The 26,044-nt window shown below is 28.6% G+C and overlaps 1 protein-coding gene across 1 annotated transcript; it reads right to left on the bottom strand.

Annotated features, from left to right (window-relative positions):
• Window positions 1-3,635: 3,635 nt before the first annotated feature.
• On the bottom strand, window positions 3,636-23,566 carry LOC141300287 (suppression of tumorigenicity 18 protein-like). The gene is made up of 12 exons (XM_073830606.1): window positions 23,453-23,566; window positions 21,247-21,492; window positions 19,094-19,200; window positions 18,918-18,980; window positions 18,734-18,802; window positions 16,937-16,999; window positions 16,473-16,553; window positions 8,474-8,695; window positions 6,879-6,967; window positions 6,673-6,776; window positions 6,446-6,589; window positions 3,636-4,140 (listed from the first exon to the last, which is right to left on the bottom strand). Exons 1-12 carry the CDS (start codon window positions 23,564-23,566, stop codon window positions 4,000-4,002), a joined length of 1,443 nt encoding a protein of 480 aa, XP_073686707.1. The 3' UTR covers window positions 3,636-3,999.
• Window positions 23,567-26,044: the final 2,478 nt, after the last annotated feature.

The raw sequence follows: 26,044 nt of genomic DNA, 5'->3' as shown, positions 1-26,044 counted from the left end.
TTTCAGATTTTATTTATTTTTTTACATTTCTACAGTGTTTTTGCAGTTTTATGAATTAAATATGAGACTATATGTAATATCTATACTTATAAAATGATTTTATTCCTATCACAAAGGCGTTTAAAATTAACTGAGTGAAAAGTTGTGTTGTCAGAAACGTTTTAAACACTTACGTTGTCTAGTCCGATTTGCAAAATAATACATATTTAGGGTTGATTACATTGAAAAACTTCTGTGAGAAGCAAAAATGCTTCCTCAAGATTTGATGAGAATTTCAGAATTTGTAAAATATTTCTCCAGTATGTTTTTGCAGTTTTATGAATTAAATACGAGGCTATATGGAATATCTATACTTAAAGGATTTTTCCCATCACAAGAGCACTTAAAATGAACTTGGTGAAAAACTGAGAAAGTTGAGTAGTCCAAAATGTTTAAAATGATTTTGTATTTGGTTTTGAACTTTAATGTAATCTGGAAGCCCTTACAACAGCAAACTGTGAGGAGCAAAAGTGCTTTAATTTCATGAAGATTTCAGAATTTTTATAACGTTTCTACAGTATATTTTTGGAGTTTTATTAATTAAATACAAGACTATATGGAATATCTATACATACAAAATGGATTTTTCCAGTTTGCAAGAGCACTTTAATTACTTGAGTGAAAAGTTGATGTAAAATGAAGGTTGAATAGTCAGAAATGTTTAAAATCTTACGTTGTCAAGTTTGATTTGCAAAATAATACATGTTTAGGGTTTTAGATTTGGTTTTGAGTGTTGATGTAATCGGGACACCATTACAAACTTGTGTGAGGAGCCAAAGTTTTCAGGCATTTTTACAGTTTCTACAGTATATTTCAGCAGTTTTATGAATTAAATATGAGACTATATGGCACATCTATACTTATAAAATTTTCTTTTCCCATCGTAAGAGTGCTTAAAATGACCTGAGTGAAAAGGTGAATGTAAAATGTAAAAAGCTAAGTAGGCTAGGCCAAGTCAGAAAGGTGTAAAATGTTGCGCTGTTAAATTTGATAAGCAAAATAAAACTTTTTTTTTAGGATTTTAGATTTGGTTTTGAACTTTGATGTAATCTGGAGGAAAAAACTTATGTGAGAAGCAAAATTGCTTCCATATTTTACCAACATTCTTTTTTTTTTAAACAGATTTACAGTGTATTTTAGCAGGTTTATAAACTAAATACGTGACTATATGGAATATCTAGGCCTATACTTGTAATTGGCAAGCCATTATGACAAACTGTGAGGAGCAAAAGTGCTTCCATATCATTGAATCGAGATTCAACCTTTTCAAACATTTTGTCCAGTTTCTACAGTATATTTGTGCAGTTTTTGAATTAAATACAAGACTGTATGGAATATATATATACTAAAAAATGATTTATCCCATCGCAAGAGCACTTAAAATAAACAGTGAAAATTTCAAAGTGAGTGAGTGTCAAACAAAAGTTAAATAATCAGAAACATTTAAAATGTTACGCTGTAAAATCAGTCTGATTATAGCAAAAAAATTATAAAATAAAATAATCTGAAAGCCATTGCAACAACAAACTGTGAGGAGCCTCCTTATGATTTCATGACAATTTCAGAATTTTGTTTTCAATTTCTAGTATATTTTTGCAGTTTTATAAATTAAATAAAAGATTATAAGGAATATCTATACTTATAAATGTGATTTTATTTTATTCAATTTTAAAAGTATTCAAAATTAATCTGTGAAAAAGAAATTATATAGAAATGAGGGGGGAAAATGTAGAGACCAAGTGAAATATATAGAGTGTATATATTATATAATATTATATATAGTATTTAGTTACACTACAGTCAAACGTTTTTTGAACAGTAAGATTTTTGTTTTTTTTCAATCAACTGTTTTAAATATTTGTAATAATAATGTTTTTTGAGCAGCAGATCAGAATATTAGAATGATTTCTGAAGGATAATGGGACACTAAAAACTTAATTAATGATGCTAAAAATAGTAAAAATATTTCAAAATTGTACTGTTTTTGCTGTACTTTGGATAAAATAAATGCAGGCTTGGTGAGCAGAAGAGACCGTACTGTTCAAAAACTTTTGACTGGTGGTGTATATTGAGTAATTGTTTTTAAATGAGCTTTAATATAAAGTATATTGTTTGTTTATAAAACTTATAAGCAACAAGTGCAGATCATTTCAATAGTTTATTTCTACCATACACAAACTGTACAACACAGCGCAGTACTGCTTATGAAATTTTAAAAGTGTAAGGAAATCCTGATATACAAACTACTCCAACTGAAAAAAAACAAAAACATTTTTAAAAACAAAAACAAACTAAATCATTTACAGTACTGTGTATTATACTATTTTTTTTCTTTTACACAAAAATCCCATATCACATTACAAAACATCAAATACAAAAAGGAAAAAATAAATATTCCTCACAAAACTTCCTGAGCAAACAATCTGTGGTTTATAAATTAAACATTAGGAATTACAAATCATTTAAACAGAATTAATCATGAGTCATACAGTAATTTAGGATTTGAACAAAACAAAAAACTGATTCGCTTTATTGAGAATACAATTCATTCTGCTCATTTGGTCAGATAATATAGTGTTTTATTCCCTCTTGACATCAATGGACAACGTAAAGCGAAGGTTAAACTCCTTCATTCTGATAATTAAACACTAGATAACAGAATAAAAGTGCAAAAGGGTACGTTTCGTATTAGAGAAAGCTTTAAAAGTGCTGCGACGAGGCAATAACAGCACTCAGATCTGCTGAGGTGACCTCGGCCGTGCATTTAAACGCAAAATCAACGCAAAGTGGTTCAGATTCAGTCATAATGGAAAGATTACTTCGCTTTTATACTTTAGTGGCTTGAAGACATGAAGTGCTTTGAGAAAACATCATCCATAAAACCTATTTGAGAGCCCACCGTTTGTCGCACAAAAGAAGCCAAAGGTTGAGGAGTTCAGTCTCACGGAACGGAAAAGAATAAAAACCGCATTGTGCCTGATCATAAAACACTTTTTTACAAGAATATCGTTACATACTTAAAATGGCGTATAAACAGTAGGTAAACAGAGTTTAGAGGCTTTTCATTCAGAAAATAAATATACTGCAGAATAAAATGAATCACCATTCACGTAATACTGCTCTACCACAAAACATATCATATTCCATGTACTCATTTACATTTAGGCACATTTATGCACACACGGATGTGCACACCAAAGGCAGTTCATATGAACAGAAACGGAAATATTATTATTTTTTTTCATGTGTGTATGTGTGTGTAAGTGTGTGGTTGCGGATTTGCTGTCGCTGTACAGTCGTTTTGGAGAGTAAATCGAATAAAATATTTTCTTTTTGCCCACTTTATGCATGAAAACAAACGATGTCATTCAAGTGGCCTACATTAAATACATTAAAAAAATAACTCGGGGATGCATACGGCTCCGATAGACCAATAACAGCCGCTCACCAACAGGTGGCGCAAGTGGACTATTCATACAATTTGACATCAGCTATGAAGGAAAAAACTCATCTGATATATTCTAAACGACTAGAACTCCCAGTTATTGTACAACGAATGCAAAATAAAATTCACAATATGTAAGATTGGCCTTGCATTTTGGAGTTGCAGCAGAAATGATCGCAATAAATAAATAAATAACTCAATAAATAAGATTACTGTGAGATAAATAGTACCGATGAATAAAGATCATATGTAGCAATAATATAATAACACACAAAAAGAACAATACGGAATAAAGTCAAGCAAACCATAGGGAAATAAATAAGTGCAAAAAGAGGTAAAATCTCACTAAAAGGAGCTGTAAAAATGTGGCTGGTAATTTTCAGTGCAATGAATTTGTCATGGAATGGAGTTACTCTTTTTTTTTTTTTCTTTTTTTAAACAAGACATATCTTGCACGGATGACAAAGCCAGCCCTCTGCGGACAATCAAACGCTTGTGAACGAGTTTAAGCGGCCTTATACGTGAATGCCCTTGATGGCCTGTCTGATGCTGTCCAGTAAGGCTTTGCATTCGGGTGAATACTCGTGCTCCGAATTGTTGTACATATCCGTCAACGTGTTCACGTACGCTTCGAAGTTCTGTTCGTTTATCGGACCCTGAAACACATTAAAAAACATTTAATTTAGTAACTCTAATGCACATTTCATAATGTCTTTAAGGGGAGACACTGCAGGCAAAAACATGCAGCTGTCAAGTTTGAAATTTTGGGCTTTTTGGTGTTTCATAAAGTTTTTTTTTTTCAGACTAGTGGAAAGAAAACACCCAAAAGACAATGTTAAGTGTTTCTTTTATAGCACTTTATCTATTTGTTTCAATAGATTCCAATTACAATACATATTTTTAAAGGCCGTTCTCTCCAAATGAGTTTTTTTTCTCCTACACTCCTTACACACACCAAACTTTACATTTTTATTCCTGTCTATATCCTGAAGGTTTTTACAGAGAGATTAGTTCATATATAATTTGCTTGATTTTATACATTTTATTTCCCAAAAAATGATCAATGTAATTAATCAGCTAAGTAAGGCGATAACTATTAGTTCATTTTTTTACCCTATTTACCTGCAGTGTCTCTTAAAATACTTCAAACGCTTTTTTTACGTAAAAAATACCATAATTACTAGTTGTTGCTATAGTAAAATCATATTAAATTAAATTAGCTTTCAAACAAGTTTTAAGACTTAATGACAATAGTTGCTAATACCAAATTACCACAGTTTTACTATAGTAACATTGTACTTGAAAATACGCTGTAAAATATGAAAAGTGCAGTTGGTTCCTTGAGGACATATTTATAGCTGATTAAAATGACTTTCATTAGTGTAATCTAAATTATTCAGTTGGATTTGGCCATATTTTTTAAATTAAATGTTACAAATTTTCAGAAGGTTAATCAGATTAACTTGTAACACTATATGAATAAGGTTCATTAGTTAACTACATTAGTTACTAATAATGAACAATACTTCTACAGCCTTTATTTAATGTTAATTGTAATGTTTACTAATGCATTATTAAAATCAAAAGTTGCACACTGCAAAAAATGCTTTTCTTACTTAGATTTAGACTTAGTCTTGTTTCCAGCCAAAATATCTACCAATTCTTAAATCAAGGATTTTCTAGATGAGTAAAAATGATTGTCTTGTTTTCAGAAAAAACAAGTCAAAATTAAGTGCATTTTTGCCTGAAACAAGTAAAATAATCTGCCAGTGGGGTAAGAAAAATACTCTTGTTTTCTGTTTGAAATAAGATTTTTTTGCTCACCCCATTGGCAGATTGTTTAGCTTGTTCTAAGCAAAAACTCGCTTAATTTTGACCTATTTTTTCTGAAAACAAGAAAATAATTTTTACTTAAATTCAAGTAAGAAAAGTTTTTTTTTTGCAGTGCAGTATTACCTAACATTAGCAAAGATTAATAAATTGTTCATTCATGTTAGTTAATGCATTAACTAATGTTATCAAATGACACCTTATTGCAAAGTGTTACCTTGAATAACTAACATTAACAATGAGTATTTGTTAAAGCAATAACTTTAAATTTTGTAAACTTTGAAATTAACATCAACTAAGATAATTAATTACTTTAGTTAATATGAACTGACAATAAAAATTCTTCTAATGTAGTTAACTAATATTAACACAGTTTTTTTTTTATGGGTCAACCACAAATTAAGGCCTTAAAAAGGTCTTAAAGTTTTAAATTCATAATTTAATGTTGCATGCACGGCACTAAATAAATAAATAAATACATACATACTGTCTTGTTACATTTACTTGAAATGCAATGTGAAGGTAGCTGAAGTCTTGTTTTCTGAGAAATTGAACACATTTAAGTGATTTTATTCTTTAAACAATAAAAAAATCTCTCAGTAAGGTATAAACACTGCAAAAAATGCTTTTCTTACTTAGATTTTTAGTCTTGTTTCCATCCAAAATATCTGAAAACTCTTAAATCAAGGATTTTCTAGACAAGTAAAAAAATATTTTCCTGTAACAAGTCTTAGAACAAGCAAAAACACTTAATTTTGACTTGTTTTTTCTGAAAACAAAACGGTAATTATTACTCGTTTAGAAAACCGCTCCTGATTTAAGAATTTTTTAGATATTTTGGCTGGAGACAAGACAAAATCTATTTTTTTGCAGTGAAAACTATTAATTTTCTTTACTTCGTCTTTAAAAAATCTTTCAAAAGTCTTAAATCTGCCTTCATAAAACCTGCAGAAAGCTTACAAGTTATGTTACTTGAAAACCTGATTTTTAACAGAATGGTTAATAACCGTGACCAATTTTTGTGAGGGACCTAATGCAGTGATTAAATACCGTGAAATAATATTTGTTGACAGAGATCAGGTTCTGTTTATCTGTGTCGGTGTAAATGTTTCAGCGTGAGGTCCATCTCACCATTTGCGGCAGCTGGATATCTGTGAGGCTGTTGATAAGTGCTTGACTGAGACGCGCTAACTCCTTCAACAGACTGTCGTTGTGCTGCTCGATGATTTTATTCTCCTCCTCGATAGTCTTCAGATTGCACTCCATAGAAGAAATCTGTTTTAAAACAGGGGAAAACAAGGTCTTTAGCGCTGAAATGACATTACCGATAATGCTCAGAACACAAAAAGGTTATTTACCTGAGTCTGGAGCTGCATCATATCAGCTTCTATCTTTAGATTGGATTCATTTAGCTCTTTTATTTCATGATCCAAGTGCTGCATGTCTTCGTTGTTTTCAATACCTGATTGACGGAAGACAATCTCAACTAAATGACTCAATACAATAATATTAGCAGGTCAAACATTAAGCATTTAACTTTATTTAAAGCGCTTGAATCACTCACCGCTGCTGGTTTTGAGTTTGATGGTCATCATCTCTTCATCAGAGAGTTTTTTCTTGATACTCTGGGCATTTAGTGGACATCCTGACAAACTTTAAAGGGATGAAAAATCTGCAGATCAGTACTAGGAATTTGTTTTTTTTTTCTATACAAATTATAATCTACTTTCTGAAATCATGACGTAATGTAGTCAGCTCAAAAAGTTCACAGTGAATGTGTTTAAGTTAGGGCTAGAGGTTTTATTATCCTCCTGAGACCCAGAAAAAAAAAGATTTGTCAATTTAGTATTTTTTCATGCCATTACATTGTTTAAATCATTAGGGGAAAAAGGCAAAATTAGCATTTTTGAAAAATGATACACTGCAAAAAATGCTTTTCTAACTTAGATTTTTAGTCTTGTTTCCAGCCAAAATATCTACAAATTCTTAAATCAAGAAGGATTTTCTAGACAAGTAAAAATTATTGTCTTGTTTTCAGAAAAAAAACAAGTCAAAATGACGTGAGTTTTTGCTTCGAACCAGCAAAATAATCTGCCAATGGGGTAAGAAAAAAAATCTTATTTCAAACAGAGGACAAGATTATTTTTCTTACCCCATTTGCAGATTATTTAGCTTGTTTCAAGCAAAAATGCATTTAATTTTGATTGTTTATTTATTTATTTTTCAAAAATCCTTCTTGATTTAAGAATTATTAGATATTTTGGCTGGAAACAAGATAAAAATTCTAAATAAGAAAAGCATTGTTGCAGTGTATTTTATTCATATTCTGTAAAGGACACTAGGACTCTAACGGCATGAATAGACATCAAAAAGGCAAAACAATTTTTTTTTTAAAATCACCAATCAATTTTTAGGTTTCAGCATTTTTTTTATACCAAACTTTGTTTAAGGATGATTCTCAACTATGTTATAAAACCTATAACAAAAATTATTTGATATACCACTTTGTTTCATGCAGTATGTGTGCAATTTTTTTTTCCATTAAACAGTGTATCTATACACTGTATATAATTTGCATATTAATGTGTTGCTTTTGAGACAGTTGAAAAAAAAAATAGAGTAATAATTGGCCAGAGTTTAATAATTATATCTAACATTTTTAATAAGAATATTGATATATTATTTATTTCCCTATTCAATTGTTATGTCTTACAAAATGCATAATAAAATTGATTTTAGTCCTGTGTCCTCTACAGTGGATGTCCTGTTTCGTAACAGGAAGTCATATTTGGATTTGAAAACCCATAACATTTTCCTGAGATGTTGCTTTATGATAAACAATTTGAAATTTTTCAGATTTAAAATACAATAACAAAATATGTTTATATATGTATATTTTCATAAGGATGTCAAATTTTTCACTAAATAAATTTTAGCCATTTTTAAAGACCAAGGAGAGTGTGTGATCATGGTCAAACGTCCAACCTTTGGCATCTCTAAAAAGCCCTGAATGTGCTCTGCACAGGATATCCAGGCTTCACTAAAATATAATGTCCACTACAGAGGCAAAAACTCCACAGCTGAGTCTCAGGAGGTTAAATAATAGGTAGGTTTAAAGTTTAAAATCATAACTTATCCAGGTTATCGTATAGTTCTCACCTCCTGTGTGTGACAAAAACGTTGTTGGCGTGACCCAAGCCATTGCAGCCGGGCAGAGGGCAGTGCGGAAGCTCCTGTTTGCAGACCTTCCAGGAGAAGGCAGATCCGTTCACGGAGCATTCCTTCTGCCGCTTGGTGGCGATTGGGCAACTTCCGGCGCTGCGATGCGATGTGTATTTACCCGAAACGTGGCCCTGACCATCACAACCTGCCACTGGGCACCTGGTGCATGAGAAAGGAAAAATATATTTACTATCACATTCACAACAGGATGATGCACACTGATTTCACTCAAGATTATGTGCATCCTGGTGAACATATTTTCAATGTTCATAAATATAGTACAGAAATTATGACTTAAGACTTTCTTATTCATTTAACGAGAAAAATGTGGGATACAGCCAGTGTTGCCAAGTCTGTGGTTTTCCAGCTCCAACTGTTGCCCCTGGTAGTTTTTGATTTCCACGGGTTGAAACAACCCCAATAACGTCATATTTAGCAGGGGAATCCAGACAAATAATATGTATTTTATCCCCTGAAATGCGATTTGTAATGGGTGACCCCCCTCGAAACATGCTTTGGTAGTTTTGAGTAGCAGTTGGGCGTGTTTTGGTGTGAAAACCTGGCAACCCTGGATTTTCTCAGTTAATAGTTTTAAAAGTTATACGACTAGTGATTTTTTAGACTGAATTTATACAGTGCACATACAGGTTTCTACATTAATAACTTTCAGATTATTATAGTTAACTAAATCTGAAAAGTAAAAAAGTTGAACTCACTTTTTCACAGCTTAAAAAATAAACGTTAACTGAAATAAAATTAAATGTATAAAACCTTTTAATTCAGCTACATAACAAGGAAACATTTTTCATTTAAATAAATGAATTAAAATAACTAAAATAAAAAAGGAATAAAAACTATAAAGGCACAATATGTAAACTACTAAAAATGACAAAATCAAGAAAACCTTTTATGATTTTAATAAGATTTTATATTTTCAGTTTTTATTTAATTTTAGTTTAAGTTTTATAAACAGTTAAAGTCAAAAGTTTACATACACCTTGCAGAATCTGCATTATTTTACGAAAATAAGAGGGACCATATAAAATGCATGTTATTTTTTTTATTTAGTACTGACCTGAATATGATATTTTTACATAAAAGATGTTTACATATAGTCCACAAGAGAAAAGAATAGTTAAATTTATTAAAATGACCCCGTTCAAAAATTTACAAACACTTGATTCTTAATACTGTGTTGTTACCTGAATGATCCACAGCTGTTTATTTTTTATTAGTGATAGTTATTTTTGTCCTGAACAGTTTAACTGCCTGCTGTTCTTCAGTAAAATTCTTCAGCTCCCACAGATGTTTTGGTTTTTCAGCATTTTTCTGTATTTGAACCCTTTTCAACAATGACTGAGATTGAGAGCTAGGGAGTGAACAATTTTTGAATTTAAAGATTGGGTTAAATTTAACTTATTTTGTCTTATTAAATATCATCTTTAGCCTCTGAAGGGCAGTGCTAAATGAAAAAAAAAATAGGCAAAATAAGAAAAATGTACACATCTCCATTCTGAGCATTTGAACCTTCTGTAATAGTTGCATATGAGTCCCTCAGTTGTCCTCAGTATGAAAAGATGAATCTCAAAATCATACAGTCATTGTTGGAAAGGGTTCAAACACACAACAATGCTGAAAAACCAAAGAATTTGTGGGACCTGAATTATTTTTTCTGAAGAACAGCAACAGTTTATCTGTTCAGGATAAACAAGGAACTCATGAACAACTATCACTAAACAAAAAACAGCTGTGGATCATTCAGGTAACAACACAGTATTAAAAATCAAGTGTATGTACTTTTGAACAGGGTTGTTTAATATCAGGGTTTCCGCGGGGCATTAAAAAGCATTAAAAGTCATTAAATTGATTTTGCGAAAATTACGGCCTTAAATGGAATTAAAAAGCATTAAATTGTTTTATACAGGCATTAAAACTTTAGATAGTGTTGAAGAAACAAATATTACCAATTTATCTTCAATGTAGCCTGTATAATTAATAACTTTGATTCACTGTCGCGAAGTATGATAAACACGGAAGCAGTTTGGTAATTGCTTCTGGCCGGTCCAAAATTGTGTGACACAGACTTTTTAAGAGCGGCCAGTTTTAGCCTCTAAGAGTTCAAAGTTTCTGAAATTTTTCTGTTCAGAATTGATGATATTTGAAATTTTGAAATCTGCAAATGAACGCTGACATTTTAAGCTGTCTCTTGATCCATTTCTAATTATGTTCAGCAGAGTAATGTATGTTCATTGTTGCCTCATTGTAAGACCGCATGAAAAAATGCATTATAATATACGCATTCATACACAGCCGTGTTAAGTTATTGGTTGCATATGGCATTAAAAATGTTAGAAATGGCATTAAAAAGGGCATTAAAAGGCATTAAATAAGATTTGAAAATCCTGCAGAAACCCTGATTATATTCAACTGTAATATTCTCTTGTGGCCTATATGTAAACATCTTCTATGTCAAATATCTTATTCAAGTCAGTACTAAATAAAAAACATGCATTTTGTATGATCCCTCTTATTTTGGTAAAATAATTAACATTAAACATTATTTTAAACATTAAAATGAAATAAAACCTGAAAAATGTGATACTAAAACAATACTAGTTGGGGTGAACAAGGTCATAATTTGCATCACAAAGGTTGTTTAGTATAGATTTCTGGGTCACCATGCCAAAACCCACACAGATGTGACCCGACCCCTCGACGTGCTTAAATTAAACCCCCTGCGCGGCCCTCTTTTGTTGTCCTAAACTCGACAGAGTAACAGTGATTGTCAAAGATAATCTCTTATTTGTGACTGAACTAGTTTCCGAGCTTACAACGTAAACACGAACGAGCCCGTATACATTCGCTTGATAATTTGATGGCTGAAATTTGCGTCGGTTTGTCATTTCGCGTGTCCGTAAACACCCCCACCTCCAATTTGCGGAGTTGTAAGACTTTCCAAATACCATTAAGAAGATTAATCCTGTGAAATGCTGATTAAAAATGTATTCAAAGCAGAGGAAAAAAAGGCTGGAATAATTCTATCGGCGCACGGCGGACTTGGTCGGAAACGCACTCCAGTAAATAATTACGGGCAGGGAGGTTAACGTGCCGCCGATGGAAAACATAAGCCCTACCAAGTTGAAGACTAGAGTGGTGAGGAGTTGGCCAATTTATTTCGCTGCTCACTTTCCCCCTAGGTCAGTAATGGAATGACATAAATTGCACATAATTGTTGCGCGTCCTCCACAGGGGGGAAAAAGCAGATGATTTGGAGGTGGCTGACCCTTTCCCTGATAGCCCATATTGGAAGAGGTGAGAGGTTATCTGGGATAGTACAAATAGCTTGTCTGCAGGCCTATATGGGAAAGGTTGTTACGGCAGTTTTGGCTCTAATACGCTGACTAAAACAAGACAACATTACGACTCCGACACTGGCCGCCGCGTCCGGCTCCGGGAATGGCGTTCCTGACCGCGGGACAACAGAGATGGACCGTATGGCCGACAATTTACAATAATCTAGCAACATTACAGATGTACTTTTGGTTTCTCCGCCCGTCCATTTCTCTGCCTCCCCGTTCCTCCTTTAATGTGCGCGGCGGACCTGCTACCGTCTAATTCCTAAGCTCTCGTCTTTGCATTAGTAATTAAAAATGAAATACTAGCCCAGATGCAAAAGTAGGAAAGCCCTGTCACTCTGGGTTAGACTTCAGATTTAAGGCTGGAATCAATTCAATTAATTTTTTTTCTCTCCATAGTATTATGTTTTTAAAGAGCAAACTGCTGCACTAATTGTAATTAAATGAGATCTTATGGGAAAGCGAGGAAAGAGTTTTGAGCTCCCTGAATTAAAATGATGATATTTTTGAACGCTATCCTTCTATTTTTATTTTTTTTAAATGAAGCTTTCTGTCATCTAGCTTTTTGTCATCCAGTATTTCCGAAAACAACATTTATGTCTTATTTACATGTGTTTTAATATGAAAATAAATTTTAAAGGCTAGTTGTATAGGCTGTTTTAGATATTTTCACTTTCTATTATTTTATAGTATCTTCCAAAAATATTTTCCCATTAATCTTATATTAGAAAAATTGTGGGATGCATTTAATTAATGTTTTTAATTTTTTAAAATATTATATTAATATTTAATTATATTAAATATTATAACAGTTTTAGATATATATTCACAAATCACTATTTTAACCCCCCAACATCGGTGAAAGCAGGTGCATAACCTTCCAAAAATGTTTTTCTATTAATTTTAGAAACATTCTGGGAAACAACAAATTTATGTTTTAAATATTATAACAGTTTTAGATATATTAACAAGTAACCTTTTTTCTTTTAATAAATGATCTGTGAAAGCAGGTGCACAACTTTCCAAAAATATTTCCCATTAATTTTATATGAGAAAAATAGTGGGATACAATTAATGTTTTTAATTACAAAAATTATAAAATATTATAACAGTTTTTCATATATTAAAAAAACACTTTTTTTCAACAAATGATCAGTGAAAGTAGAAAAATTGTGGGATACAATTAATTAATGTTTTTATTAAAACATTTTTTTCCCAACAAATAATTAGTGAAAGTAGAAAAATTGTGGGACACAATTGATTAATGTTTTTAATTACAAAAATTATAAAATATTATAACAGTTTTAGATATATTAAAAAAACACTTTTTTTCAACAAATGATCAGTGAAAGTAGGTGCTACCTTCCAAAACCTTCTAAAATATTTTCCCATTAACTTTATAAGAGTAAAAATGTGCGATACAATTTACTAATGTTTATAATTACATGTGTTTTAATATGAAAATAAATGTTTTAAAGGCTAGTTGTATAGGCTGTTTTAGATATTTTCACTTTCTATTATTTTATAGTATCTTCCAAAAATATTTTCCCATTAATCTTATATTAGAAAAATTGTGGGATGCATTTAATTAATGTTTTTATTTTTTTTAAAATATTATATTAATATTTAATTATATTAAATATTATAACAGTTTTAGATATATATTCACAAATCACTATTTTAACCCCCCAACATCGGTGAAAGCAGATGCATAACCTTCCAAAAATGTTTTTCTATTAATTTTAGAAACATTCTGGGAAACAACAAATTTATGTTTTAAATATTATAACAGTTTTAGATATATTAACAAGTAACCTTTTTTCTTTTAATAAATGATCTGTGAAAGCAGGTGCACAACTTTCCAAAAATATTTCCCATTAATTTTATATGAGAAAAATAGTGGGATACAATTAATGTTTTTAATTACAAAAATTATAAAATATCATATCAGTTTTTCATATATTAAAAAAACACTTTTTTTCAACAAATGATCAGTGAAAGTAGAAAAATTGTGGGATACAATTAATTAATGTTTTTATTAAAACATTTTTTTCCCAACAAATAATTAGTGAAAGTAGAAAAATTGTGGGACACAATTGATTAATGTTTTTAATTACAAAAATTATAAAATATTATAACAGTTTTAGATATATTAAAAAAACACTTTTTTTCAACAAATGATCAGTGAAAGTAGGTGCTACCTTCCAAAACCTTCTAAAATATTTTCCCATTAATTTTATAAGAGTAAAAATGTGCGATACAATTTACTAATGTTTATAATTACATGTGTTTTAATCTGAAAATAAATGTTTTAAAGGCTAGTTGTACAGGCTGTTTTAGATATTTCACTTTCTATTATTTTATAGTACATAGATTAAGATTTTTTTTCTTAAATGATCAGTAAAAGCAGGTGTACCTTCCAAAAATATTTTCCCATTAATCTTATATTAGAAAAATTGTGGGATGCATTTAATTAATGTTTTTAATTTAAAAAAAAAATTATAAAATATTATAACAGTTTTAGATATATTAACAAATCACCATTTTTTCCCCCAATATCAGTGAAAGCAGGTGCATAACCTTCCAAAAATATTTTTCTATTCATTTTAATAACATTCTGGGATACAACAAATTTGTTTTTAATCTAAAATATTATGAAATATTATAACAGTTTTAGATATATTAACAAGTAACCTCTTTTTCTTTCAATAAATGATCGGTGAAAGCAGGTGCACAACCTTCCAAAAATATTGATTCAATTTAGAGAAATTGTGAGATACAATGAATTGATTCTTTTAATTTAAAATATTTAAAAAAAATTATAACAATTTTATATATATATATACAAAATGAATATATACAAATGATGAGTGAAAGTTGGTGTACAACCTTCCAAAAATATTTCCCCATTAATTTTATTTGAGAAAAATTGTGGGATACAATTAATGTTTTTCATTTAAAATATTAAAAAACATTATAAAAGTTTTAGATATATTAACAAATATCACCACTTTTTTTTTTTCAACAACAGTGAAATAACAGTGAAAGCAGGTGCACAACCTTCCGAAAATATTTTCCATTAATTTATGTGAGAAAAATTGTGGAGTGCAATGAATTAATGTTTTTAATTTAAAAAATTAAATATTATAACAGTATATTTTAAATAAAATATATTTAAATAAAATATTATAACAGTTTTAGATATATTAACAAATAACCTTTTTTCCGATCAGTAGACAACCTTCCAAAAATATTTTCCCATTAATTTTATATGAGAAAATTTGTGGGATACAATTAATTAATGTTTTAATTTAAAATATTATAACAGTTTTGGGTATGTTAACAAACTGCCTTTTTTTCAACAAATTATCAGTGAAAGCAGGTGCACAAACTTCCAAAAATATTTTTCCATTAATTTTATATGAGAAACATTGTGGGATACAATTAATTAATGTTTTTCATGTAAAATATTTTACAAAATTTAGATATATTACCAAATATCACCATTTTTTTTAAACAAATGATCAGTGAAAGTAGGTGCACAACATTCCAAAATGATTTCCCCATTAATTTATATGAGAAAGATTTGTGGGATACAATTAATTATTGTTTTTAATTTAAAATATTATAAATATTACAACAGTTTTAGATATATTAACATTTATCTATATATCTATAATTTTATTAGAATTATTAGAATTGGAATTCATTTTATAATAGTTTTCAAATTTATCTAGTAGTTGTCAACCCAAAAATGGGACTTTTTTCCTATAAACAAAAAATGTTTTCAATATTTCTAACATTTTATATATGTGACCCTGGACCACAAAACCAGTCATAAGGTTAAATTTGACAAAACTGATGTATACAGCATATGAAAGCTCAATAGATAAGCTTTCTACTGATGTATGGTTTGTTAGGATATGACCATATTTGACCGAGATACAACTATTTGAAAATCAGGAATCTGAGGGTGCAAAAAAAATTCTTTAAAGTTCTCCAAATTAAGTTCTTAACAATGCATATTACTAATCAAAAATTACATTTTGATATATTTATAATAGGAATTTTACAAAAAAATCTTCATGGAACATCATCTTTACTTAATATCCTAATGATTTTTGGCATAAAAGAAAAATCAATAATTTTGACCCATGCAATGTATTTTTGGCTATTGCTACAAATATACCCCAGCGACTTAAGACTGCTTTTGTGGTCCAGGGTCACATATAGTAACAAATCACCATTTCCTAGTAAAGATACAGACATCTGACACATTTAAACATTTTATGCTAGGTTAATTATTTTTTATTTGAATTTTTAAATTCATTTTAATTAATTTAAATTAATTTTATAATATTTTTCTAATTTACCTAAAAAAAAAAAATTAAAGCTTCACCAAAGTGTACCCTATTCATGGAAAGTGCATACTAGGTTTCTATTAAATCTATTATTTAATGGAACAAAAAATAAATTGAATGTAAAATGTTGATAGATTTAAATGCAAAGCAAAACCTTTCTGTTCAGTCTAAATAAAAGCAGCAAGCCTTTGGGTTGTCATTGTTTTGTTGGTGTCTTACTTCATCTCTGGCTCTTCTTTGTCCTCTTTGCTTGGCGTGAGCTTCAAGCTTCCTTTCCTGGCACGAGGGCACCCTGACAGACTGGGAAGGAACATGACATATGTGACGAACCTTTCAGAAGTTCAAGCGTGCAGACGTGTGTGTGGGAAAGATACGGCCGCTGCGTTTACGGCGTGATGTTTCAAGCTTTGACACCTGTCGTGTCGCCATTGAACAGGGGTCATTACCTCAACAGCCGTGAAATGCCACAAAGTATTTACTCTTTGCCGATTACCCGGGTTTAAATACAAATGATTTAACCCGCTGAGTGCCTTAACATCTAGAACTACAACACACTGGGTTAAAAATGAGGTGTTGTGTTCTAATGAACAGCATGCAGAAACATCCAAAAATGTCACTACGCTTTTATCTTTCATTGAAGTCGAAGATTATTTAAAAGAGATTTTCTGTCTGATGAGGCTCACCTCCTATGGGATGCATAGTTTCCTGTCACATGACCCGAGCCGTCACAGCCAGGAGTTGGGCACCTTTAAAATAAATAGAAATGTATGTCAAAGATAGAAATTACGATTAATATTATATATTACTATATCACTAATAAATCACTAAAACCTTTTATGATTTTAATTATATATATATATATTAGTTGAAATTTTATATACTTAAAAACAAAAACTACTAAAAATAACAAGAACATACAACAAAATCACTAAAACCTTTTATATATATATGTATTTGAACATTAAACATAAATTTGTAAAATAATCATAATAACAAATAAATATTCATAATTAAAATACAATTAATAATAATACATACTAAATAAACAAAGATTTTATTCAATAAGTTATACAATATTATCATAAAAAATCATAAATAATAACAATAAAATAAATAATAAATATTTATAATTAAAATACAATTTAAATAATAGTTTTATTCAACAATATATATAAAATATTTTTATAATAAAATTCATAATATATATTCATAATTAAAATACAATTAAAAATAGTTTTAATCAACAATTCATTATAACAACAACAATAATAAATATATATAATTATAATACAATTATAATTACAGTTATTAGTTATAATTCATAAAATATGTATCATTAAAATACAATTAAACTAAAATTTTGGTAGAAATTGTATATATAAAAAACAAAACCTACTAAAAATGACAAAAAAACCCACAACAAAATCACTAAAAGCTTTTATATATGTATGTACTTAAATATTTATAATAAATTCGTAAAATAATAATAATAATAATAATAATAATAATAATAATATAAATATTTATAATTAAAATAATATTTTAGTCAATCATTCATAAAATATTTTCATAACAAAATCTATAAATGATAATAATAACAACAATAAAACAACTAATAAATATTTATATTTAAAGTACAAAATAAAATAATATTTGTAATCAATAATTCATAAAATATTTTCATAATCAAATTCATAAATAACAATAATAATTATTTGTAATTATAATACAATTATAGTTATTATATGTATATGTATAGTTGTATAATTAAATATGTATAATTAAAATACAATTAAAATAACATTTTAGTTTACGTTTTTTATATATGAAAGCAAAAACTACTAAAAATGACGAAACCCCACAAGAAAATCACTAAAACTATATATATATATATATATATATATATATATACTTTTATAGTAAATCTGTATAAATATAATAACAAATAATACATATTTATAATTAAAATACAATTCAAATAATATTTTAGTCAATAATTCATGTAATATTTTCATAAAATCCATAAATGATAATAACAACAATAAAAATAAATAATACATATTTATAATTAAAATACAATTCAAATAATATTTTAGTCAAAAAATCAATCAAAATTCTCGTAATAAAATCCATAAATGATAATAATAACAAAAAACAAATAATAAATATTTATATTTAAAATACAATTAAAGTAATATTTTGAATCAACAATTCATAAAATATCAATTCATATATATTTTTTATATATATTATATATGTATATATATTATTATATAAAATGCATAAATAATAATAACAATAATAAATATGTATAATTATAATATAATTATCGTTATTCATAAAATATTTTCATAATAACAACAACAATAAATATTTACAATTATAATATAATTATAATTATTAGTTATAATATATAAAATACATATTTACATAATTTCTTCCCATTAATGAACTTTTATTGAATTGAAACTTATTCTTACTTGAGCTCTTGAGAATTAGCAGCCATTAGTGATTTCAGGGTCTTATCAGCCAATGGGCAACCGGATACACTACAAAAAAAACAAAAAACAAAAACAAAAAAAAACAAGAGACATTGTATATTTTCACGATTATTTTGCGGTTTGAAAAAATAAAGAGGGTGAAAATATGGTTGGGGCTTTTTACCTTCTATGTGACGCATAATTTCCTGTCACATGACCACTACCGTCACAACCTGGTGTTGGACAACTGCAAAGAGAAAAAGATGCACGCAGCCTATGATTTCTTGATCTACTATACCTGCTGGCATCCTAACATGTGACCTAGAAACCCTAAAACAGCGGTTCATGTGATGATCTTACCTCATCAGCTCTTTCTTGCTGTCTCTTATGAGCATCTTGTTTTTTGCCATGTTTGCATCTCCATTGTACGCTTTATCCTCGAGAGACGCCTTATCCAACTGATCCATCTACAACACAAAAGACAAAAGGTCAAAACATTGCGCAATTTCAAAGAAAATCACAACGGTCACTTAAAAACGGCAGTAAGCACACGCGCACTAATAGTCTGTGAGAGGTCTGATGCTGCTTAAGTATACTTAGTAAAACATACATCCATTTAAACTCCAGTATAATCCCTCGTAGTATTTACGATGGGTGTAAAACCTTTGGATTTACTTACTTTTTTTTATAAGGTAAGTATCTTTGAGCACCAGATGTCAGAGGGAGAATCAGACAAACATACAACTGTCTGGGTTTGTTCTTTGACTAAAAGAAGATGAAAAATTGTCGGCTTTTCAAGAACATTCTTCTGCAATTTCTTTTCAATTTTGCTTTCATGTCAGCAGCACATCACGAGAGACAGTGCGCCTAAGGTCGCGGCTGACTGAGCGAGATAATTTAGATGAATAAATAGAAAGTTAAGGGTTTTAAGTTAAGTATGTTGTTAATGTAGCGTACGACAAAGTCAAAGAGCATTGAGACACTGAATGTGGTTTCCTCGGGACATTATTATAATTAGATGTTATTCATTTTCACCCAATTTTATTCATTTTAAAATAAATGAATAATTTTAATTAGCAAGGATGCATTAAATTGATCAAAAGTGATAGTAAAGACATTTATCATGTTTCAAAAATAATTAAAGAATTGAAAAAAGAAATGTTTTACGGTTTCCAAAAAATATAAATCAGCTTTATTGTTTACTGTTTTTAACATGGATGATGATAATAAATATTTCTTAAGTAAATCAGCATATCAGAATAATTTCTGAATGATCATGTGACATTGAAGACTGGAGTAATGATGCTGAAAATTCAGCTTTGCATCACAGGAATAAATTACATTTTTAAACATACTCAAATAGAAAACTGTTATTTTAAATTGTAAAAATATTTCATAATATTACTATAATTCATAAAATATGTATAACCAAACTACAATTAAAATAAAATTTTAGTAAAAGTTAAAAAAAAAAAAAAAGACAAAACTCTGCAACAAAATCACTAAAACCTTATATATATGTGTGTGTGTGTGTGTGTGTATATATATATATATATATATATATATATGTATATGTACTTAAATTTATAATAAATTCGTAAAATATTATTAATAACAAATGATAAATATTTCTAATAATATTATAATATTTGTCAATAATTCATAAAATATTTTCATAAATCCATAAATAATAATATTAACAACAAAAATAAAAGCAAATAATAAATATTTCTAATTAAAATACAATTAATATAATACTATAGCCATAAATTACATTTTAAAACATATTCAAATAGAAAACAGTTATTTTAAAATTGTAATAATATTTCATAATATTACTATAATTCATAAAATATGTATAATTAAAATAGAATAATTTTTAGTTGAAGTTTTGAATAAATATATATATATATATATATATATATATATATATATATATATATATATATATAAACTACTAAAAATGACAAAAACCCACAACAAAATCACTAAAACCTTTTTATATATATTTACATAAACATTTATAATAAATTTGTAAAATAATGATGATAATAAAAAATAAATATTTCTAATTAAAATAATATTTTAGTCAACAATTAATTCAATATTTTCAGAATAAAATGACTAAATAATGATAACATACAACAAGAATAAATATTTATAATTATAATGAAATATTCATAAAATATATAATTAAAATAATATATATCAGCTTTTTTGTTCAATGTTTTCAACATGGATAATAATAATAAATATTTCTTGAGTAAATCAGCATATCAGAATGATTTCTGAAGCATCATGTGACACTGAAAACTGGAGTAATGATGCTGAAAATTCAGCTTTGCATCACAGGAATAAATTACATTTTAAAACATATTGAAATAAAAAACTGTTATTTTGAATTGTAATAATATTTAATAATATTGCTGATTTTATTGGATTTTTTGCAGCTGTGGAGAGCATAAGAGACCAAAAAAAAAATCATAAGCAGTGAGAAAATAACTGCCTCTCACCTCTTTGTCTTGTAGCAGAGGTGTTTTGCTGTAGTTCAGCGGTGTGTCCCAGGCATCCTGTTCATAGAGGACGCGGTAGATGGCTGGGGAGATCTGGAGACTCGCCGCTTTGGCTAGAGAAGGTTCAGGTGAGGTGAAAAGAGCATCTCCTAATGTCGACATCACAGGAGAGTCCCTGGCCTTTTCTCGCTTTTTCTTCATACTTAAATCCAGCGTTCCGTTCTCATCTACCTCGATCAGCGAGTCCTGAATGATAAAACAACATGAAAAATGATGTTAATAATCAAACTTTGATGACCAGAGCACTTTTCTCATAGAAAAGTGTTTTCAAACTTGTTTTCCGAACTAAAATCTAGAAAATCAACTCATAGTTAGGGTTAGAGAGTCAAATGGAAATGGTTTGGTTTTACTCTTCTAACCAATCAAATGTAGAGACAATAAAAAATGAACCATTTTAGATAAGTAGATAACCACATTCACTTTTGTTCAAAGGTTTGGTGTCAATAAGTTTTTTTATAAGAAAATTTGTATATTTTTTAAGCAAGGATGCATTAAATTGATCAGAAGTGATAATAAAGACACTTATAATGTCACAAAATACTTTTATTTCAAATAAATGCTGCTCTTTTGACATTTATATTCAAACATTAAGCAGTGAGAGTAAATTAGCATATTAGAATGATTTCTGAAGGATCATGTGACACTAAAGACTAAAGTAATGATGCTGAAAATTCTGCTTTTTATTACAGAAATAAATTTAAAAATAAAATATATTCAAATAGAAAGAAGTTATTTCAATTTGTAATATTATTTCACAATATTACTGGTATTATTGTATTTTTTTTATCATAAAGTGCTTATTTAAAAACCCTACCCTAAGCATTTATTTTTTCTTTACTGTGAAAGAGTAAATTAAGTGTTGAAATATTACACCGTATCTTATTTTCAGATGATTAATAATGGCACTTTCTATTAAGTACAGTTGACGTTAAAGGTTTACATCCCCCTTTCAGAATCTGCAAAATGTTAATTGTTTAGCAAAATAAGAGGGATCATGCAAAATGCATGGTATTTTTTTATTTAGCACTGGTCTGAATAAGTTATTAAAATAACATTAAATATGTTTACATATTTACACATTACATATTTATAAAAATTACCCTGTTCAAAAGTTTACATCCCCTTGATTCTTAATACTATGTTCTTACCTGAATGATCCACAGCTGTGTGTTTTTTTTTTTTTTTTTTTTTTTTTCTTGCATTAACCATGCATTAAGAGAATTTGAAGATCAGGGTAAATTTCCCAGAAGACAAAATAAGTATATTCTGTAGTCTCTGAAGAGCAGTACTACTTGAAAAAATATGATATTTAGGAAAAATAAGACAAAATGATAAATTAATCTCCATTCTGTTCAAAAGTTTTCACCCCCAGCTCTTAATGCATGTTTTTTCCTTCTGGAGCATCAGTGAGCGTCTGAACCTTCTGTAATAGTTGCATATGAGTCTTTCAGTTATCCTCCGTATGAAAAGATGGATCTCAAAATCATACAGTCATTGTTGGAAAGTTCAAATACACAAAAATGCTGGAAAACCAAATACATTTTTGAAGAACAGCAGGCAGTTTAACTGTTCAGGACAAACAAGGGACTCATAAACAACTATCACTAAATAAAAAAAATATTTTTTTTTTTCTTTCTGGACTATATGTAAACATCTTTTATGTGAAATATCTTATTCAGGTCAGTACTAAATAAAAAAAATAACATGCATTTTGTATGATCCGTCTTATTTTGCTAAAATAATTAACATTCTGCAGATTCGGCAAGGTGTATGTAAACTTTTGACCTCAACTGTATGTGTAGGTTTTCTATTTAATGGACATAGATGTGGATTGTAGTTATTTGTTTATTCATTTTTCTTCCAGTGACAGGTGGTTTGTAGATGTCAGCCACAGTGGTTTTAGGTCACAATCATTAATGTGAGTTTAAAAGCTCATAACTTTTATGACCAACAGATGTGCATGTGTATGAATTTGTGCTCTAGCGCTAAGTCTTTATGCAGCTCGTTAACTTAAAAACGTGACGCACCAATTATTCCACGCGCATTTTGCATGGCACGCAAACAAAGGAGAGCTTATCAGGAACTAATCGTGATAATTCAGATCGCAAAGCAAATACGGCTCTCTGTCGAACCAGTTAGAACCGACCAACAGCACACCTATCGAGTTCATCCCGGTGCAGGATGTGAGTTTTTCTCGTCTGATGACATTCTCTCCAGCCTCAGAAACAAGTGAGGTGACATCTTTCTCCCACACTTCCATGAAACGCTGCAAGACGATAAGCCGTATTCTTAGAAAAAAACACAAGCGACTTGGCACAAACAGGGAAATCGAGATACTTAACATGCATAAAGACATTTCGACGCAGACATCAGCAGATGACAGATCGGCTAACACTGTTTTATTCATTCGCTCAGTTTGTACAGTATACCTGCTCTCTGCCCACTGAGTGCTGGGACTACGAACGGCCTGTTTGGTGTGTAGGTGTGTGAAGCGTTTCACGCCATACTTCTGCGAGTTTCTCTCAGTTTTATCTCTCCGTGTCTAAGAGGAACACCTGCTTTGATTGAAGCTACCAAACAGGATGGATCAAACTATATGTTTCAAATTTTTACTTATATATAGTGTATTAGGATCATGGATTGCTTTTTTATGATGTTAGCACAATCCGATTAATTACATTACTTTTACAAGAGTCTTATAATTGTAATTTTTTTTTAATATTAGATTTAATATTTAATATTTGACTTTTTTTTGGCACTTCTCCACTTTTTGTCTTAAAGAAAAGAAGAAATAATACAGAAAATGTTGCAAACCAGATTTCTGATATATGAGTACCAGTATGAGATATATGAGTATCAACAGTAAAATTTTATATATATATTCAAATAATTTTTTTGTAAATATTCTTAATTAATAAAAAAATGTATTATTTGTTTTTTAATAAAAAGATTTTTTGATAGTTTTAAGAAATGCACAAAGCCAGAAGACTTCTTAATAGCTGTTAAAACAGTTTTATAAATATATAAAGTTAGAGAACAGTTAATTTTTTTTAATATGATATATAATATTTAATACTTTATTTCAGTTTTTGGCACTTTTCCACTTTTGTCTAAGAGAAAAGAAATAAAATAGAAAAAGTTGCAAACCAGATTCGAATTTGCTTTGTCTATATGCACTAACCACTAGGCAATGACTCCAGCATGCTTTTTTAATACATTTTTAGAAATATATATGAGTATATATGTACAGTTACATATATCATGTAATAAATAAAATAATTATTTATTTGAAAATATTAATAAATAAATTTTTTTTTTTTTAAATAAAAATATATATTTTTTATAGTTTTACAAATGTAAAAATTTTCATTTTGTCTTTTTTATTAAAATATATTAAATTTTAATATATTTTTATTAATATATATATATATATATATATATATATATATATATATATATATAAAATTCATAACATTCATAACATTTCTTTGTAAATATTATTGATAAATAAAATTAGTTTTTTATTCTTTTTTTAGAATAAAAAGATTTTTATAGTTTTACAAATGCACAAAGCCAGTGCTCTTTAATTGTTTTATTTAATTGTTTTATATTTAGTAGCTTTTTTGGGCACTTTTTCACTGTCTAAGAGGCCATGATTCCAGCATGCTTTGTAAAACATTTTTCAAAGGGTTTTCCCATTTTTATTAATATATGTTTATCAACAGTTTGTTTTTCTATTAAAAAAAGGGGCAGAATATTTAAAAAATATACTATATTGTACATCGAAGGTATCAAACTGGGTGGATTAAACTGTATGTTATATTTCTAATTATTACTAAAACACACAGCATTAGGATTTTGGATTGTGGTTTTAATTATGTTAGAACGTAAGAAAAGTTTACATTATGTCATGTATTTATTTTTAATATTTAATAGCTCACTTTTTTGGCACTTTTCCAATTTGTCTAAGAAAAAACAAGAAATTATACAGAAAATGTTGCAAGCCGGATTCGAACCTGCTTTGCCCATGTGCACTAACTGCTAGACCATGACTCCAGCATGCTTTTTAATACATTTCTGAAAATTTCCCCCCCATTTTTATTAATATGTGTATCAACAGTTTGTTTATATATATATATATATATATTTAATATATATATAAATTTATTAAAATTGTTTAAAATAAAAATATTATCATAGTTTCACAAATACATAAAGCTATAAGGATTTTACTTTTTTATATTATACATTTATATTTAATATTAAATAGCTCCCTTTTTTTGGCAAGTTTTCACTTTTTTTCTGAGAGAAAAGAAGAAATAATACAGGAATTGTTGCAAGCCAGATGCAAACTTGCTTTCCCATATGCACTAATAAATTAATTATTACTAAAATACACAGCATTAGAATCCTGTGTTGTTGTTGTTTATTATGTTTTTTTTTATCATGCATTTTGATTAAATTATAATAAATTACAAGTGCTTATTTTTAATAAGAAGCTTCAGGAATGTATAAAGCCAGAAAATGTTATATTTACAATTATAATAGCTTTTTTGGCAGTTTTCCACCTTTGTCTAACAGAAAATAAGAACAGCAAATGCTGTAAGCTGGACTCGGACATGCTTTGCCCATATGCACTATGTTTATGTTTTCCATTTCTTATGTATATATGCACATCAATACAACTGTATCATAACATATCTATTTTCACACAGTAACACAGATAATCTGGCCTGTA

The sequence above is a fragment of the Garra rufa genome, chromosome 24 (assembly GCF_049309525.1).
Source record: "Garra rufa chromosome 24, GarRuf1.0, whole genome shotgun sequence".
NCBI classification, from domain to species: Eukaryota; Metazoa; Chordata; class Actinopteri; order Cypriniformes; family Cyprinidae; genus Garra; species Garra rufa.
Note: the sequence above shows the minus strand (reverse complement) of the source record. Positions and strands in the feature narration are given on the sequence as shown.

Coding starts and splice junctions, on each gene's coding strand:
- LOC141300287 (XM_073830606.1), bottom strand. CDS start 23,566: ATGGAAGTGTGGGAGAAAGATGTCACCTCACTTGTTTCTGAGGCTGGA. Junction 8,696..16,472: donor AAAGAAGAGCCAGAGATGAA/GTAAGACACCAA, acceptor CTCATGCACCAG/GTGCCCAGTGGCAGGTTGTG. Junction 6,777..6,878: donor CAAACTCAAAACCAGCAGCG/GTGAGTGATTCA, acceptor TCCGTCAATCAG/GTATTGAAAACAACGAAGAC.